The sequence below is a fragment of the Hyperolius riggenbachi genome, chromosome 1 (genome assembly GCF_040937935.1).
Source record: "Hyperolius riggenbachi isolate aHypRig1 chromosome 1, aHypRig1.pri, whole genome shotgun sequence".
In the NCBI taxonomy this organism is placed as follows: Eukaryota; Metazoa; Chordata; class Amphibia; order Anura; family Hyperoliidae; genus Hyperolius; species Hyperolius riggenbachi.
Window position 1 is genome coordinate 406,921,777 of NC_090646.1, and position 19,770 is coordinate 406,941,546.

Genomic DNA, 19,770 nt, shown 5'->3' on the forward strand with positions numbered 1-19,770 from the left:
TCTCTTGCGCACACTGGCCGCGAATGACTGAAGTTACAGGACCCGGTACAGGATCTGCAGTAGGCTGAGGACGCGGCATGGGAGTGATCAGAGCTTATAGGGCTGGAGGAAGCCCCAGATATGTATAAAACGTGTAGTTTTGATCAACTCTGGTTTCCTTTAAGTACCAAAAAGCTTTGTATCATTTGTGGGCAACTTTATGCAAATATACAGGTATCTCCTCTATAGCAGCAACGTTCCACAACATGCATAGAGATACCAAGTCCATACAAGCTCAGCACCACGCTATGAGAGGCTGCGCTGGATGCATGCCTCTAGTGGGTTTGTTTACTGTGGCACCATGTCTGCCACTTTCCCCACACAGTGAAGGAAACGTGACGTCTAGAGACATGTAAAAGTTGAGCAGCACACTAGAGCACTGAGTGACTACATGTAATGAGATCGGAAGGTGGTGGTGATGATGATGGAGGATACAGGTGGGGGGTGGAGGATGAGTCATGAGCTGTGATGGGACATACATATAAGGCACTGATGCGGGAACACAGCACGCCAGTGACATTGGGGGCAACTCGCACAACTCTGCCCGTCTCGTCCCGCTGCGTGAGAAGAAGCGATAGCGCCTCTGATAGCGCCATGTCGCTGCTGCGGGGCTGTGTGCTGCTGGCGGCGGGGCTGCTGGTGCTCGTGTCTGCGCTGCCCGCTCCGTTGAGAGGAGGGCGGAGTCCGGCGAGCAGCACCGAGTACGGAGTGAAGCTGTGTGGCCGAGAGTTCATCCGCGCTGTCATCTTCACGTGCGGGGGGTCCCGATGGAAGCGGCTGTCTGCAGACAATGAAGAGCAGGGGAACTTCCTGAGGAGAGGTGAGAAGCCCGCCTGAGGCTTTACTGCTCATACTACATAGTGCCAGCCAGGGCCATCCACCACTACACGTGGGCTGCTGGCCATACATATACCTAATTCTTCCCCATTTACTTTCAACAAACTTACCAGTGGTGCTCTGCCTCTAGCACGCTTACGCCACTAACTTTAGTCAGTTTTGTGTAGGTGTATTAACCATGAGAAGGTGACCAGCCAGTATTAGTCTCCACTGACCAGGCAGCGCAATTCCAGCTGTTTTAATATTCTATACATTGGGCATGATTCACAAAGCTTTTTCACCTGTTTTCACCAGTTTTCATCTTGTCTATGTTACCTTTTTAAGCTTCCGAAGAGCAAAATTATTAAGGTAAAACAAAAGTAATATTGAAATGAAGTTAATCAGGAACAACTCACTGTGATTATTGTGCCTGTAAATGTGCTGAAAGGTTATTTTGTTATTTTTATCAATTAGATGAGTAATTTATGAGAAGTTTTGTGAATAAAGCCAAGCAGGGACTTGGGTGTCTGTGGTGAACTTTTATTTTTTTTAACTTGACATTAATATAATTGTGCTAGATAGAACAGCATTTGGAGTTCTTAGTAAAACTGCATGGTGGGAAAATCTGTTTATTCTAGTGTATTTTACAGTAAGAGATGGCAACTAGATGAGAATGAGTCTCAGGGCTTATGTAGGTCTCAGTTGTCAATCGCATTTCTTTTCTTTTTTTTTACTGACAAAGGGCACAGAATACAGATGGCTTATGAACAGGGGATAGAGGGTTTCAGTGTGGGTGTGTTATCAGGGCTATTAATTTACCTTTCATTTTACTTCCCCCAATGACAGCAGTGCCATCCATTGTCTCCTTACCCCAAAGTGAGATTTAAAAGAGCATGAATTCCCCCTCCCCAAATTAAATGCTTCTTTTTTTTGGGGGGGGGGGGGCATGATCAGCTACAACTAGTCCAAGTGGCCAGCATGATAGAGTGGGGGCTGATGTCTGTGGAGGCCGGGACTGCCAAGCAGGGAGCCCATGCTGCTGACTTTAACAAACATGACTGGTAGCCCCCAAAAGTCCCATTTTCACAGTGTCCACAAATTTATGAAGGCAAATGACAGAATAGGGAAGAGGGGTTTCTAGTGGATGTTTACATTCTATTTCAAGAAGACCTGGAAACAGAGAAATGGGTAGGATGATATCATCATTTCCTTATATAATTGTCAATGCCCTCACTGTCATGCTTGTCTTTTGATTAGAGCAGTTCGAATTTTTTTTCTTGTAAAACTTCAAGCTTAATCTATCCCTTTCATCTCACAGCTCTGTTTACCATTGTTATGTGTATCATTCAAACATTTTTCCAGCAAAATAACACAACTTGCCAATGGACGTGTCGATGGATCCTGTGTTAACTATAGGATCCGGTCACACATGTTCTTTGTGGCCATGGCCACTGTGTCCATTGTGATAACTGTACACAAACTCACAAGACAAAGAACATTCATATCGCGCTTTTCTCCTGGCGGACTCAAAGCTCCAGAGTTGAAGCCACTAGGGCGCGCTCTATAGCAGTGTTAGGGAGTTTTGCCCAAGGTCCCCTTTCTGAATAGGTGCTGGCTTACTGAACAGGAAGAGCCAACATTTGAACCCAGGTCTCCTGTGTCAGAGGCAGAGCCCTTACCCAGTACACTATCCAGGCACTATGATGGTGTTCAGTTTTATATTCATCAGATTTAAGCTACCCTATTCTCTGGAAGTACTTGGTGAGCTGACACATAACTATCAGGCTGGATTCACACTTGACTGTTTTTCTGTGCGTTTTCTGCAATGGAAAACTGAGAACCAATGTTAACCAACGGGTTAGTTCACACTTGAATGCATTTTTCACTTGCTGAAAAACAAGTGAGGGCAATGCAGCACTGTAAAAAAATGCATGCAGGAAACTAATAGACAAGTGTGAATCTTTTTTTCATCATATGAGCATTTGTATATGCTGCACAAGATTGCAACAGGTTTGCTGTATTGCAAACAGGACAGCAGACTCTACAAGGTAAACTGCTGGAGATCTGATGAAAGTAGTGATGGGAATAAGGGCAGCCCCTTTATTGCACTCTACGATCGCCAGTAGCCATCTGTCAACAACTGAAAGTGAAGGAAAATTTCCCGGTTTTAAAGGGAGGGGGCTTTGAGGTTGCCACACAAACAGCAAACAAACAAAATGATTGAAATATCTTAATCTCAAATCTTCATAAAGATTTGAGGGTTCATGGGATTCATTGTCCCATCTATAATTAAAAGAAAGTCTTTAACATGTACACAAATATTGAGTGTATATATGCATCAAGGGGTAGCTGAGATGATATTATCCTCAATATAGAGTACTTGGCAAACATCATCTTTCATTAAGGGAATACATACTATAATAATTTGTAGAAACACTGTTCTACAGCATGATGAACAGCTTCATCTTGTTTATAATCACTATATTGATATACAGTTGCTTTTTCAGTGTCACCAAACAAAAAAAAGAGGTCTAAAGTATTTTTTTCTGTGGTACATTGCTAATTTGGAATCACAAATTTTCTTCAAAACCCCTAAACTGTTCTCCCTAGTTACAGTACCTACAGCGTCAACTGAAAAGAATCATCCCATTTAAAATGTTCACTTTTGGGGGCTTTGCAGCCTGAAATGAAGATACTCAAAAAACATAAAGGAATCTAATGTAGGAGGAAATGAAAGGCTGATATTTTTATTCCAGTTACTAGGCTGTCATCCATGTGTTGGGTTTAGCAGAATGACTGACACCCCTGGAACAAGTGAGGTCAGTATTTAGGCAGATCACTCAGTCTGCATCTTCTTCTAAGGCTGGGAGCGCGCAGACAAGTTTTTTTGCTAAGTGCGCTTTGTGTTTTTGCTTATGCATTTTCTTGCATTTTGCATTTTTTTTAAATCTCCCCTTTTCAGTTTTTTTTTAAAAATGCATTCATTTTTTATCCCCATAGAAATGCATTCTATACAGGTAGATCCAACGCATTAACATTTTTTAAAACGTTACATTGCAAATTGCAGATAGTTACAACTTGCAATGTGGCCCATAGACGCTCATTATTTGCAATTTTGTGTGCTTTTCCCGCACAAGCAAGTGTCCGCCTATCATAAGTCAGTGGAGATCAGCGTAGAATATAAGTGTTCCAAAAAACTTGGATTGGATATAAGGTGGTAAAAGACTACAGCTGTTGCCTGGAAGATATGAAAATTTAGTGTGGGTTGCTGAATAACTAGTGGCTGTGTTATTGCAGTCATCTGGTATTTTTGTTTCAAAATGTTTTATTTGTTTTAACATAAAAAATGCAAGGAAATGCAAAATTAGCATAATATCAAATTGCAACTTTGCATTTACTGAAATGATTGCAATCCAAAGAGGTCAGCAGAATACTACAATATAAGTAAGTGTATTAAAAAGGAGTCCAGAGTTATAGTGATATAAAACAAGTGAAGCAGTTGTATGTACTTATTAAAACCTAAACCATGAAGTTATGCAGTGTCATGCCCCCAATATTAGCTAGCATACCTCCCCAGTATAGATAACCAGATGGCCCCCAGTATTAGCTAACCCCTCTCAATATAGATAGCCAGATGTGCCCCCAGTATTAGCTAACCCCCGCTCAAGTATAGATATCAAGATGTGCCCCAAGTATTAGCTAGCCCCCCTCCCCAGTATAGATAGCAAGATGTGCCCCCAGTATTAGCTAGCCCCCCTCCACAGTATAGATAGCCAGATGTGCCCCCAGTATTAGCTAGCCCCCCTCCCCAGTATAGATAGCCAGATGTGCTCCCAGTATTAGCTAGTCCCCCTCCCCAGTATAGATAGCCAGATGTGCTCCCAGTATTAGCTAGTCCCCCTCCCCAGTATAGATAGCCAGATGTGCCCCCTGTATTAGCTAGCCTCCCTCCCCAGTATAGATAGCAAGATGTGCCCCCAGTATTAGCTAGCCCCCATCCTCAGTATAGATAGCCAGAAGTACCCCCAGTAATAGCTAGTCCCCCTCCTCAGTATAGATTGCCAGATGTGCCCCCGGTATTAGTTAGCCCTCCCCAGTATAGATCGCCAGATGTGCCCCCAGTATTAGCTAGCCCCCCCCCTCCCCAGTATAGACATCCAGATGTGCCCCCAGTATTTCGTTTTGGTGACTGTGCTGGAAAAAAGGGGACATAGGTGCACTCTCATGGCGCTGCCCCCAGAGGCTGGCATCTCCAGAGCCTCTGGCTAGTAGATAAGTGGGTAGACTTTAATCCATATTCAGTTTCAGCCACTCCCACCAAATATGTAGGGATGTCCCTCCAGACTGGCATCTGCTGAAATAGTTAGGGGAATAGTTTGAGGAGATTTTAGGCAGTGGTACATTGGTGAGGTACCACCTCATCAGGAGTTTGTAGCTCATCTCCATGGTGTTCTCATTGTTTAATGTAGTGTGGTTTTCTCTTACAATATGGTCTGTTAAGGGATAAATGCAAATTGGAAACAAACATAGCAGCCTCTGTATTTCTTTCACTACAGGTTCTCTTTAAATGGAACTTAAAGCGAGCCCGAGGTGGGCTTATAAAATAGAAAAAAATTTATGCTACCTGATACGGGGGCTGAGCGGATCAGGTAGCCGCCAAAACCGCCACTCTCCGCCGCTCCTGTGGCGCAGCGGAGTCACGACGATGCAAGGAGAGAGATCTCTCTCCGAGCATACAGGGATGAGGAGAAGCAGCAGGAGGCACTGCCAGGGAGAGAGAGCAACTCAATGGCAGCTCTGGAAACCTTGCAGGAATGCCCTTAGTGGGTGTTTTGAACAGGGAATCCCTCTCCTCTATTTACACTCCAAGATAGCAACAAATATTGTTGCTATTTTTTGGGGCCAAATCGCGGTGGTGGTGGTGGGGCAGAGAGAGGCGGTGTGGGGACACAGAGGCATGTCATGAGGCAGAGAACATGCCTCTGTGTCCCATCTGCCCCCCCTCAAGGAACCGCCTTGGGTTCTCTTTAACCCTCCTGGCGGTTCAATTTTGCAGCCAAATAGGCAGAAATCCATTTATTTTTTATTTTTATTTTTTTGTTTAATGTAAAGCTACCAGAGTGGCAGCTACATGAAACACCACTAGAGGGCGCATGTGTCCCTCTAGTGCAATCGCCGCCGGCATCAATAGCAAACAGGGGAACGCGTACATAACGCGGTCCCCTGTTTGGCTTCTCCTGTCGCCATGGTGATGATCGGAATGACGTCATGGACGTCCTGACGTCAAACACCTCCGATCCAGCCCATAGCGCTGCCTGGAACTCATTGGTCTGGGCAGCGCAGGGCTCTGGCGGGGGCCCTCTTCCGCCGCTGCGTGCGGGCGATCGCCGCCGCTGGCGATCAAGCTGTACGCGCGGCTAGCAAAGTGCTAGCTGCGCGTACAGCACTTTAAATGGGGCAAATCGCCCCACCAGCGGCTGAGATATCCTCCTGCGCGGCATAGCCCGAGCTCAGCTCGGGCTTACCACCAGGAAGGTTAACCTCCTTGTCGGTAACCCCGTGTGTGACACGGGGTAAGCCGCCGGAGGGTGCCGCTCAGGCCCTGCTGGGCCGATTTACATAATTTTTTTTTTCAAACACGCAGCTAGCACTTTGCTAGCTGCGTGTTTGGTCTGATCGCCGCCGCCCGCCGACGATGCGCAGCTACCCGCCGCGATACAGGGCCCCCCCCCCCCGCATACCCCTTGCACAGCCTGGCCAATCGGCACCAGGCTGCGCTATCGGGTGGATCGGGATTCCCTGTGACGTCACGACGTCGGCGACGTCTATGACGTCACTCCGATCATTGCCATGGCGACGGGGGAAGCCCTCAAGTTCAGAACGGGATTTTCTTATGGGCAAGCGGCGCCGGCGGTGATCGGACGCTACGGGGGGACGCCGCAGGGAGGGGGGGGAAGCATGTAGCTAGCGCTAGGCTAGCTACATGCTAAACAATAAAAAAAAAGTGAAAAAAAAAACCTCCCGCGGCCGCGCAGCCGCGGGAGTAATACCGCCAGGGGGGTTAAGGGTCAATTCCCACTTGCGCCGCTTCACGTGTTATAGTACAATATCGCTATCATAACCATAGTCTGTCCCTACCTCTGTTATAGTCTAATATCCCTTCCACTGTCATAGTCTAATATCACTACCACTGACTTAGTCTACAGGTAGTAGGGAATTTAACCTCCTGAGCGTTATGCCGCTCAGGAGGGTTTGCAAGCGGAGAGTCCCACAGTATAATTTTTATAGATCCCATGGCTGTAATAGCTTCAGCTAGCACTAGGCTAGCTAGCAGTGGTGGCCGGCTTCCCCCCGATTACTTTTGATCCCCCCGATCGCCGCTAAATACATTACCCAGCCTGGATCCAGCGATTGGCGCAGCCTTCCCGGACAGCTCCGCTCTTCTCTATGGGGAGGATCGAACATGACGTCATGCGCAGACCTGATCCTCCCCATAGAGAGGACCGGAGATGTGCAGGGAGGCTGCGCGATCGCTGGATCCAGGCGGGGTAATGTATTTAGCAGGTGATCGGAGGGATCAAAAGTAATCAGGGGGACTCCTGGGGACAGCCGGCGGTATGCCCGGCACAGTGTCGGGCATACCGCTAAGGAGGTTAAAGGGGTCATATACAAAATGGGAAACTTAACAGTGGGGTCCCACAAGGGTCAGTACTGTACCAGGTCCAATCCTATTCAAACTATTTACAGATGGAATACAGAGTAATGTTGCCATATTTGCAGATGAGACAAAAGTACTGTATTTTTTGGACTATAAGACTCACTTTTTCCCCCCCAAAGTGAAGGGAAAAAAGTCACTGCGTCTTATAGTCCAAATGCAGGGAGTTCCTGACTAGTGAACACTTGCCAATACGAAACTCACCGTAGTGTTTGGGACTCCCTGTACTGTGTCCATGCAAAGGAGGACATGGGGACACAAAGGGGCATAAAGGAGGACACAAGGGGCATAGAGGACAGAGGTGGACACATGGGGGACACAGGAGGATACAAGGGGGACACAGGGAGACACAAGCAGTACGAGGGGGCATGGGGCACAAAGGGGGCATAATCCACAAGATGCCCCTTCACCATGAATGCCCCAGGTTTAGTATATATTTTTTCCTCTCTAAACCTAAATGCATCTTATGGTCAGGAGCGTCGTACCGTCCGAAAAATACGGGTATGCAAAATTATAAAGCAGGATAGTGACATTTTGTAACAGGATCTCAACAGCATGACTATATGGTCAGAAAGATTTGTTTAATGTAGATAAATGTAAGGTCATGCATCTTGGATGTGCCAACAGTAGAGCAACATATAAAATAAATGGCTTACAGCTGGGAACATCAGACTTGGAAAAGGACTTGGGAATACTGGTTGATAACAAGTTATACACCCATATTCATCGCCAAGTAGCAGCAGCTGAAGCAAATGAAATTCTGGGATGCATAAAATGGCAAATAAAATCTCAAGATGCTAGTATACTACTCCTTCTGTATAAATCACTTGTGAGGCCACACTGGGCACCACACTTTAAGAAGCATATTAACATATTATAACAGGTGCAAAGACAGGCAACTAAATTAATCAGAAGTATGGAAGGTCTCACTTACCAAAAAAGTTTGGACAAAAATGGGTTTAGGTTTATATAGCTTGGAAAAAGACGGCTAAGCGGAGACCTGATTAACATGTATAAATGCATAAGAGGGCAATACAAAAGCTTGGCAGATCAGCTTTTTGTCTCTAGGCTTGTACAGAGGACAAGGGGACATGATCTGCATATGGAGGAAAAAAGGTTTTGCCTTCTATTTAGGAAGGGGTTCTAAACAGTGAGGCCTTGTTTACATTGCGTTCCATTCACGTGTCCGTCCGCATTTGGAGTTTTTTGAGACGATTTTTATTTCCGATTCCCGGCAATGTGGTGGTTATATTTACTAGTTAATTCCCAGCAGAGTTGATCCAGGGATTTTATCTGACTGCCACCTGGAGTCGGGAAGGAATTATTTTCCCCTTGAGGGTTAATTGGCATAAGCCTTAAAAGGTTTTTTTTTTTTGCATTCCCCTGGATCAACTGGGATATATGAGGGCACAGGAGAGAATGGTACCTAATGTTCAATTAGTTATTCATTTGTTTGTTAATTTTTTAACCCTGGTTGTACTTGAAGTAATGTCTTATTTCAACCAATCTAACAATGTAATTATGTTATAGTCTACTGTCCCTACAATAATTATAGTCTTATTATCCCTTCCATTATTGTAATTTAATAATCCTTCTATAATCCTAGTCTAATATTCCAATCACTTTCATAGTCTAAGCAGTGTTCCCCAACCCTGTCCTCAAGGCCCACCAACAGTGCATGTTTTGCGGAAATCCACAGAGGTAGTTAATCAGTTCTGCTGAGAAACTAATTACCTCACCTGTGAATGTGTGTGGCTTTCTGCAAAACATGTACTGTTGGTGAGCCTCGGACAGGGTTGGGGAACTGTGGTCTAATGTACCTATACCTGTCATAGTCTAATATCCAGCATACAGAGTTTGTATGTTCTCCCTGTGTCTGTGTGGGTTACCTACAGATAAGTTAATTGGCTTCCCTCTAAAATTGGCCTTAGACTACAATATATGTTAATTGACTTCCCCCTAAAGTTGGCCCCAGACTACGATACATAAACTACAGGATACATACATAGACAAAAAACTATGATAGGTATTAGATTGTGAGCCGCTCTGAGGGACAGTTAAGTGACAAGACTATATATACTCTGTACAGCGCTGTGGAAGATGTTGGCGCTACATAAATACTAAATAATAATATCCATACCAATGTCATACTCTAATATCCCTATCACTGTCAGTCTAATTATTGTACCGTAATCATAGTCGAATATCCCTACCTTTTACATAGTCAAAACTCCCCATCATGGTCTAATATACTTACCATAACTAGAATTCAATAGCCCTACCACTAACATAGACTAATAGCTTTATCAATGTCATATTCTAATATCTCTACCACTGTCATAGTGTAATATAGTCTAATATCCTTGCCGCCAGGGCCGGCCCTAGACTTTTTGCCGCCTGAGGCAAATTTAGAAAAAAAATTGCCCCCACTACTGTCATAAGTCTAATATCCCTACCATAATCACAGTCTAATATCCCTACCATAGTCCTAACCTATACCCCTACTATAGTTGTAGCCTAATACTTCTACCATAATTATAGTACAATATCTTTTCCTCTATTGTTGTCTAATATCCATATCGCTTTTACAGTGTAATCTCCCTATCACTGTCATAGTACAATATCACAGCCTCTATCATAGTTCAATTTTCCTACCACTTTCACAATCTAATAACACTGCTATTGACATAGTCCAATATCCTCACCACTGTAGAATCAGAATTATTCGCCAAGCAAAATGGGGTCATGGCTAGGATTGGGTTTGGCAAAATATAACTCAGAATGGAAATAAAAAAAGATATAAATAGTATCCAGAAAAACAATAATAATAGCAGCATTAGCAAGAATAGTAACCCAGAGACACAATAGCATTAGCTTCAACAAAATAAGTTGTGCACAAGATACAGTTTTAAATAGTCAGTCTATCAGAAGCAACCGCCTGCTACTGCAGACCTGGGGGCAGGGTGCGGTATAGAGTTTAAGAGGTTGGCAGCGGTGAGGGGGGGGCGGTGCAGAGCTCCTATGCCTAGCAGTCCTGGTGGGAATGGCCCAAAATTGCTGTCCAGATGGGAGCCGACTGAAGAAGTGGTGGCTTGGTTGCAAGGTGTCATTTTCATTCTTCAACGCTCTGGAGCACAGTCTGGAGTTGTAGAGAAAGTCAAGTGGAGGGAGGGGTTTCCAAATGATTCTCTCTGCCGATCTGATGACACTCTGTAGCTTGTATCTGTCGCTTCAGTGGTGGTAGTGTAGAACCTTGATAGAAGCTCCTGGGCCATACCGAACTGCCTCAGTTGGCGAAGGAAGAATAGTCTTTGCTGAGCCTTCCTCACTGAGGCAGTGTTTGCCTACCAGCTCAGGCTGTTGAAAATATATAGTATGTTCCTTGGAGGCAAATGCAGGATACCCTTTCGAAGAAGGATAGTCTAATATTCTTACCACTGTCATAGTCCAATATCACTGCCACAGTCATAGACCCTTATCCAATTTACTTTTCCACCCAGGAGAAAATATTTCACCTTATCAAAAAAAAACAACAAAAAAACTTTTCAGCCCTTAGCATTTAAAAAAAAAAAAAAAGTACTAAAAGTTGGTAAAAAGGCAACATAACTTATCTAGAGCATTTTCTTGCATGCTGGGAGGTATTTTTTTTATTATTAAGGCTTGAAAACATTTTCTTGGGAAAAACTCTAGAGAAAAGTTAATAGGATATGGGCCATAGTGTAATATCCCTGCCACAGTCCTAGTCTGATATCCCTGCCAGCCGGGTGGCATGAAAAAGTAGGCGGGTGGGGCCACAGCAGGAGAATGAGGGGCCGGCACGACTCTGCTTATAGCATATGAGTAGGATGTGGAGCTGAGCTAATGACAGCCGGGTGCTCACTCGAATTCTCCTGAAAAGGAAGCGCTATCCTCATAGGTCCATAGCAGAAGGGACATAGGAGGATAGCGCTTCCCTTTCAGGAGACAGGAGACTGGAGACTCGGTAAGAACATTCTGTATGCTCTGAACATGCTAGCTACAGCTGTATAATTATCTATATTTTTCCCACATGGCTGTGTCAGATTATTCCTATATTGCATAGAGGTACCATTTAGACTACAAGTGATGTATGCAGAAAGTCACCCATTTTTTCTCCTGGTTTGACTATTGGCATATTGCTACTGTACGTGCATATTTCATATGTGTATATTTCTGCGGAGGCACTTACCTCCATATGGGGTTTTAACGGTTTTAATTAAATAGCAAATATTACTGCGCTCCAATGGTCTAATTTATTAGGGGATCGCAGTAAGAAAAGGTCACTTCTCCCTTGCAAACAGTCAGATACAAATCACTGCGCATCAATTTCCACTCAGGATAAACTTTGTAAAATCAATAAAACATACACTTAGTGCCAAGTATTGCTATAAACAAAGCGTAGCTTGCACCCCGTGCTGCACTCCTGGGGGTAGTGCCACCACCTTGGGAAGGAGAAGAAGTAGCCCCCCCGTGTGGTTCCACTCACCAGAAGCACCTCTTGTATTCAAGCATATCATAAAAAGCGGCCAGCCAAGGATACACTGCTGCCTCAGTATAAAATCCAAGCTTTATTTCTCACAGGGACTCGTACAGCACAGGAACGGCTCTGCCCGCGGACCTCAGAGCCACACGCTGCCTCCGGCTGTCCCACTTCCTGGTCTGACGTCAGCGCGCATCCTCCGACTCCGCCCCGGTAACAAGCTGAGATTAGGAGAACTCTCTTTAATGCTAGACACACACGATGGAATTTTGACAGATTTACTGTCAGATCGATTATTTCCAACATGTCTGATGTGATTTCTGATCGATTTTCTGATCAATTTTCCATAGAAGTGAACAGAAAATCAACTGGAAATCAGATCGGAGATGTTGGAAATGATCAATCTGACTGAAAATCTGTCAGAAAATTGCATCATGTGTACCTAGCGTAAGGGAGTGCTCTTAATTCCATCTTGTTACAAGACCTGTATAAATGACACCTGTCCACAGAATCAATCAATCAGTCAATACGTCAATCAGATTCCAAGCTAGCAACCATGCCCAAGAGAAAAGAGCTATCCAAGGATGTCAGGGACAAAATTATAGACCTGCACAAGGCTGGACTGGGTTACAAGACTATCACCAACAGTTGGTGTGATAATTCAGCTAGGTTCCTGAAGCTTAACCTAGACAAAACTGAGCTCCTGATCTTTCCACCCCGTGCTGCTGCACCCCTCCCAGATTTCCACCTCACAATCGAAAACACAACCATTCACCCTACCTCCCAGGCCCGCTGTCTGGGTGTCACCTTGGACTCTGACCTCTCCTTCATCCCACACATCCAAAACATCACCAGAGCCTGCAATTTCCACCTCCGTAATATCTCCAAGATCCGCCCCTTCTTAACCCCGGACACGACCAAACTGCTCATCCATGCTCTCATCATCTCCCGCCTTGATTACTGTAACTACCTCCTTTCTGGCCTCCCCCTGAAACGCACTCCCCCCCTTCAATCAGTGATGAACGCGTCTGCAAGACTCATCCATTCTTCGCACCACTCCGCATCCTCATCTCCCCTTTGTGAATCCCTGCACTGGCTCCCTTATCCGTTTCAGGATAAGTTTCAAGATTGTATGCCTGGCGTATAAATCTGTGCACAAAACCTGCCCTACCTACATCTCGGAGCTTGTTCACAGGTATACACCAAGTCGCCCCCTCCGATCTTCCAACGACCTTCTCGTCACCACCCCACGCATTTCACACTACCATGCCCGCCTGCAGGATTTCTCAAGAGCTGCCCACCCCCTTGGAATGCCCTTCCACCACCCATCAGACTTGCTCCCTCTTTCAACACATTCAAGCAAGCCCTCAAAACCCACCTCTTTATGATGGCCTACCCACCTCCTACCGCACAGTAACTCTCTAATGAGTATTTAACAGCCCCACCTAGTGTTTCCACCCCACCCTTTAGATTGTAAGCCTCTGGCAGGGTCCTCCACTCCCTAGTGTAATCTACAGTTTCATATGCTCCTGTCCTATGACAGCCTGTACTTGTTTTACTGGACCTACCTAACCAGCCCATATCACACGATCATGTATTTTGAACAATTTGCATGTTTAACTTTGTTCTATGTTGTATAACCTTATGTCTGTCATCCTTGCATCATTGTATATATTTATTGTCAAGCGCTGCGTAATATGTTGGCGCTTTATAAATACAATAAATAATAGTAATAATAATAAAATGGAAGAAACACAAAATAACTTAATCTCCCTTGGTCTCAGGCTCCATGTAAGATCTCACCTCGTGGAGTTGCAATGATTTGGGAAGGGTGATGAAGCAACCCAAAATTACACGGGGAGAACTTGTCAATGATCTCAGGGAAGCTGGGGAACCAAGAAAACCATTGGTAACACACTATGAATTATTGTGTTTCCCTGAAAATAAAGACATTCCCTGAAAATAAGCCCTAGCTGAAACTTCTAGCATGCTCCAAATATAAGCCCTCCCCCAAAGTAAGCCCTAGCGGCAGCCCACATGACAACCCCAAATCACGCTCAATACAAAGCCTCACAGGAGAACAGACCCTGAAGCAATATAATGTGAGTTCTATAGTCCAGTTTATGTGTGCCAGCAGGCAATTTGTGTTTCTATTGGGGCCAGCCCTCCTGGTCTGTGTCATAAAGTTATAAGCATCACTGCACCTCCTCCCCGGAGAATACACACAGCTTATCATATCGTATTTCTATTGAGCCTGAGAGTTCTCTGCCTGTGAGAAATAGACTCAGCAGATTAACTGCTCTTCTCACCTACACAGCCCACTATGTGTATTCTCCTGGGAGGAGGTGCAGTGCTGCTGATGCTAATCACTTTACGACACATACCAGGAGGGCTGCTGCTATATAACCTTGCCAGGATCCCTCTCTGTTCCAGCTCCACTCTCCAGGCTGTGGTATACATGGTTTGCTGGGAGGACTTCCCTGCAGAATGACCATGAGCAGCAGAATCAGTTTCTTGAAAGTGAGAGCCAATATCTGCAAACCACAAGCTATGTGTATGCTGCTTGTGCTTCTGCACTGGCTATGCCCAGCATGGCACGCAGTATTTTATATAGGGAATCTACCTGTGCTTCCATAAAAAAACAAGAAATTCCCTGAAAATAAGCCCTAGTACATATTTTGAAGCAAAACATAATATAACACTGTTTTATTTTCGGAGAAACATGGTACACAAATCATGCAAACCCGCTATGTCATCCTGCTCAAGACATCACATGTACAAAAACCTATCTGCAGTTTGCCAATGCACACCTTAATGATCCAGAGGAAAACTGGGTGCAAGTGTTGTAGTCAGATAAGACTGAAAAATTGAGCTATTTGACATCAACTTGTCGTATTTGGAGTAGGAAAAATGCTGCCTATGACCTCAAGAACACCAACCCCACCATCAAACATCGAGGTGGCCACATATGCTTTGAGGGTGTTTTTCTGCTAAGGGGACAGGACATCTTCACAGCATTAAAAGGACAATAGATCTTGTACCATCAAATCTTGGATAAGCACCTCCAGTCAGAGTATTGAAAATGGGTCATTGATGATGGGTATTCCAACTTAACAATGACCCAAGAACCTATGGCCAGGGCAACAAAGGAGTGGCTCAAAAATAAGCACATGAAGGTCCTGGAGTTGCCAAACATCAGCCTTGAAACCTTACTGACTAGGAGAGGATCTGTAAAGAGAAATGGGCCAAAATGCCTCCTGTGAAAACCTGGTGCCCAACTACAAGAAACGTCAGACCTCTGCAATTGCCAACAAGGTTTTTGCCATCAAGTACTAAGTCATCTTTTGGTAGGGGATCAAATACTCATTTAACTCTTTAAAATGCACATCAAGTTCTGACCTTGGGGCACTGGGTTTTGGGGAGTTCTTTAGTTGTTATTCTGTTTCTCCTCACCCCAATAAGCCTACCATTAAAATTGTAGACTGACCATTTCTTGGTCAGAGGCCAACTAAGCAAAATCAGGAAAAAAAGGTAAAATACTTCTTTACCTCACTGTAAGCCTTTGCTTCTTAATACATTGAACATGGATGACCTAAAGCCTTGTATTCTTATTTCGCTAGTTATAAACTAGGACTAATCAACTGATTATAGCTAGTTGAGAGCCATTTAGCATATCCTTCTAGTGACTCCTTTCAGTGGCCCATGCTAGTATGTACATAACAGAACAAAGTAAGTATCTGCCATAATGTTCCCCAAGATCTTCACAAAGCACAGAATCAAAGTGGCCCAGATTACCATTTCCTCACCAAACAAGGTTCTTTAACCCCCTTGCCGTTCCAATTCTAGAGGCAAGAGGGCAGCGCAGCACTTTTTTTTAAAATCATGTAGCGAGCCCAGGGCTTGCTACATGATAGCCGCTGAGCAGCGGCAGGTCTGCAGCCACTCCGATCGCTTCTGGCGATTGGAGTAAGCAGGAAATCCCGTTCAGAACGGGATTTCCTGCTGGGCTTCCCCGGTCGCCATGGCGACGGGGCGGGATGACGTCATGGACATCGTGACGTCAGAGGGTATCCCGATCCACCCCTCAGCGCTGCCTGGCACTGTTTGGCGAAGAGGCCTGGAGGGGGGGGGCGGCGCGGCGGATCGGCGACGAGCGGCAGCGATCGAATGTTACAAGCAGCTAGCAAAGTGCTAGCTGCATGTAACAAAAAAAAATTATGCAAATCGGCCCAGCGGGGCCTGAGAAATCCTCCTGCGCAGGTTACCCCGAGCTGAGCTCGGGATAACCGGCAAGGAGGTTAAAGCACATCTGAAGTGAGAGGAATATGAAGGCTGACATATTTATTTCCTTTAAAACAACATAAATTGCCTGGCTGTCCTACTGACCTTCTGCCTCTTATGCTCTTAGTTATAGATCTTAAACAAGCATGCAGATCAGCTGTTTCTGAAGGAAGTCTAGCTAGATTAGCCACTTCCTTGTTTCAGGTGTGTGATTTAGACACTACTGCTATCAGAAAGATCAGCAGGACTGCCAGGCAACTGGTGTTTAAAAGGAAATAAATATGGCAGCCTCCATAACCCTCTCACTTCAGGTTCCCTTTAAATAAAAAAAAAAAAAAAAATCAAACTGCATTTTTGTGACAGATAATATGTTAGTTTATTTACAATATGTTCTATTAAGTATATTGGCATCATGTGTGTTTTTGCTTTCCCCAAGATGGTTTGCAGGATTCCACCAATAGAGAAGTTAAGGTGCCGAAGCTGAAGGCATTATTTGGAGCCAATATGGAAAAGCTTACAAAGCCAGACTTTCCGCTACAGCAGCTGATTGTGAAAGATCCCTTTACTTCATATGATGATTTCAGTGACTATATGCCAGAATCTGAGGCTTTCACCGAGTACATACGGCAGATGCAGGATACTGATGGGAATCTTCATCAAGAACCCCAGAACAGTGCAGCTCTAGGCTCAGATGGCTTTCCTTGGACAACATTGTCAAGAAGACGGAGGGAAATGTCCATTGGAATTGCAGGCATTTGCTGCAAGTGGGGCTGCACAAAAGCTGAAATCAGCACCTTGTGCTAAGGTGAAGATAAGAGCCACGGCTTTCCATATTCTGCGTGCATAGACATAGCATTAACGTGAACTACAAGAGTATTTCACTAAACAGACTATACAGATTATTTGCTTTATTGCTATTAGTCCCTTAACCAAAGGCCTTCTGTGGCTAATTCATAGAAGTGGTTATTTTCTGTCTTTTTCATACAATGTATTTTTCATTTGCAGTAACTTATGCTATGCTGTTGGGACATGGCAGAAGAAAATTGGGCTTAGATTGCAAGCTCACAAGCTGCGACTTTAGGTGAAATATTACAATGCTATCATTTTAATGTTACCAAAATACTGAACGTTAAGTGGTGAAATGGTTATGTGAATAAAGCAGCAGAGGAGCAGCTAGACACTGTTGCAATGACTTGTAAATTCTTGAACACTTTAACAGCAAGGGTTACTGAAAGGTCAGTGGATTATTAAAGTGACACTGAAGCAACCCCCCCCCCCCAAAAAAAAAACAAAAACAAAAAACCTTGATATAATGAATTTATATGCAGTATGAATAATCAATAGAACATTAGTAGCAAAGAAAAGTGTCATATCTTTATTTTCAGTTATATTGCTTTTTTTATTAACTGCATCATTTTCTCATATTTGCAGGTTACAAACGCCACTCTATATTTTAAACTATTAAACAAAGCAGAGCTAATTACCTTTTAAACTTCCCTGCAGTAAAATCTTATCTGAAGTTGTCTTTCACGGTTTCTTTGATGCATAAGTGCTTCAGAAAATAGCACTGCTCTCTGACTAAATTAGTTGGAGAGCTCAGAGAAGCTCTTTTGCATAGATAACAAGTCAAGTTTCTTACCTCTTCCTGTACTAGAAACAATATGAGGCTCATATCTTTGCTACTAATGGTCTATTATCTTAGTTGTACTACACATACAATTCATTATATCATAAGTTTATTTTCACATCAGATTCCCTTTAAAGGGAACCTAAACTGAGAAGGATATGAATTTTTCCTTTTAAAATAATACCAGTTGCCTGAATTCTCCTGTTGATCCTTTTAGTTACAGCCCCTGAACAAGCATGCAGATTAGGTGCCCTGACTGAAGTCAGACTGGATTAGCTGCATGCTTGTTTCAGGTGTGTGATTCAGCCACTACTACAGCCAAAGAGATCAGCAGGACTGACAAGCATCTGGTATTGTTTAAAATGAAGCATCCATATCCCTCTCAGTTAAGGTTCTCTTTTACTGGCTGGTTTACATAAGCAACTGTCGGGGCGGCTTGCAGTGGCTTGTTGGTGCAGAGCAGAAAATCATTTGGCATCAGCTCATGGCATTGCACCATCGCATTTTGAGCCCCTAGGAGGACACTGAATTGCCGAACACAGCCAATGCTGGACGCTACACGTTGTAGCTAAGATAAGAAGACAGGATCTACCGTAACATTTACATGAATGATGCCAACCACTATTACTATTGTTTAACCACTTCAGGACCACAGGCTTTACACCCCCTAAAGACCAGGCCATTTTTCACACAAATGGCCACTGCAGCTTCAAGGGCTCTCTGCAGGGCCCCACAACTCAGCACACAAGTGATTCCCCCCCTTCCCTCTCTTTACTCCCTACCAACAGAGCTTTCTGTTGGTGGGGTCAGATCACCCCCCCCCCCCGGATGGTTGTTTATTTATATATATTATAGTATAGATGTACATGTTTTGTCTGTTTGTTACACTGCCTCTGCTCATTGTGAATCTGTCCATTAGTCTTTCTTAACATTTTATTTAATTGCCACAGCTTAGATGATCTTCCAGGAGACAGTACACATGCCCTGCTTAGGTGATTTACCCACAAGCTCCTCCGCATCTTCAAACAGGAAGAGGTTAAAATGTTGAAGGGAGGCAGAGGAAGCCTCTTTTGTTCTGTGATCTTATTCTCTCTGCTCGCTGCCTGTGGGGTACAAAAGCTAGACCCGCCGGAAAAGCCTACACGTCCTATCAAAATGCATCATTGGGACTTGCAGGAGACAGGGGTTGTTTCTATTGGGTTCTGCTCCTGTCAGTCATAGGTACTTGTCTTTGCTTCTGTGAGTTCTGTGAGTCCTGCATTGATTCAGACTGAGGAGAACTGCCGGTAAGGGCCCTTTTCCACTAGCAATCGCTAGCGCTAAACGCTAGCGATTGCGCAAGTTCCTAATTTTTTCTGTGACTGTGATCGCGACTTTGTTATGCAATGCATTGCATAGCAAAATTGTGGTACAAAACCGCCCCATGGTGCGATTGCGCTTTTGTAAAAATCAAATGCGGTAGTGGAAAATACCTACTGCGATTCCTATGTTATTTAGCAAACCCTAGCGATGTAAAACATCGCTAGCGATTTACATTTTTGCAATTCAGCATTGCAAATGCTGATAGTGGAAAAGGGCCCTAATGGAACTGTGTTTTACCGCATGCTGTAACCTTGATGAATTGACATTTACTGACATTTGTTGAGGTATTTACTGCACAAGTCAGTGATTTCAGTTTTCCAATCGGTAACAGCCTTGACGAATTGACATTTTCTAAAGTACTTGGTAAAATCAGCAGTTTTGAGCATTACCGAATGGTAACGCTTGAGGAATTGATGCCAATGCTTGATAAGT

At 44.3% G+C, this 19,770-nt stretch overlaps 1 protein-coding gene across 1 annotated transcript; it reads left to right on the forward strand.

Moving 5' to 3' along the window:
- Positions 1-474: 474 nt before the first annotated feature.
- Positions 475-17,567, forward strand: LOC137552455 (relaxin-3-like). The gene is made up of 2 exons (XM_068271393.1): positions 475-859; positions 16,786-17,567. The coding sequence occupies exons 1-2, from the start codon at positions 508-510 to the stop codon at positions 17,151-17,153; spliced, it is 720 nt and encodes a 239-aa protein (XP_068127494.1). The 5' UTR covers positions 475-507; the 3' UTR covers positions 17,154-17,567.
- Positions 17,568-19,770: the final 2,203 nt, after the last annotated feature.

Excerpts from the sequence above, each read along its gene's own strand:
- LOC137552455 (XM_068271393.1), top strand. The coding sequence starts at position 508 with ATGGGACATACATATAAGGCACTGATGCGGGAACACAGCACGCCAGTG. Across the intron at positions 860-16,785 it reads GGGGAACTTCCTGAGGAGAG|ATGGTTTGCAGGATTCCACC; the intron begins GTGAGAAGCCCG and ends GCTTTCCCCAAG.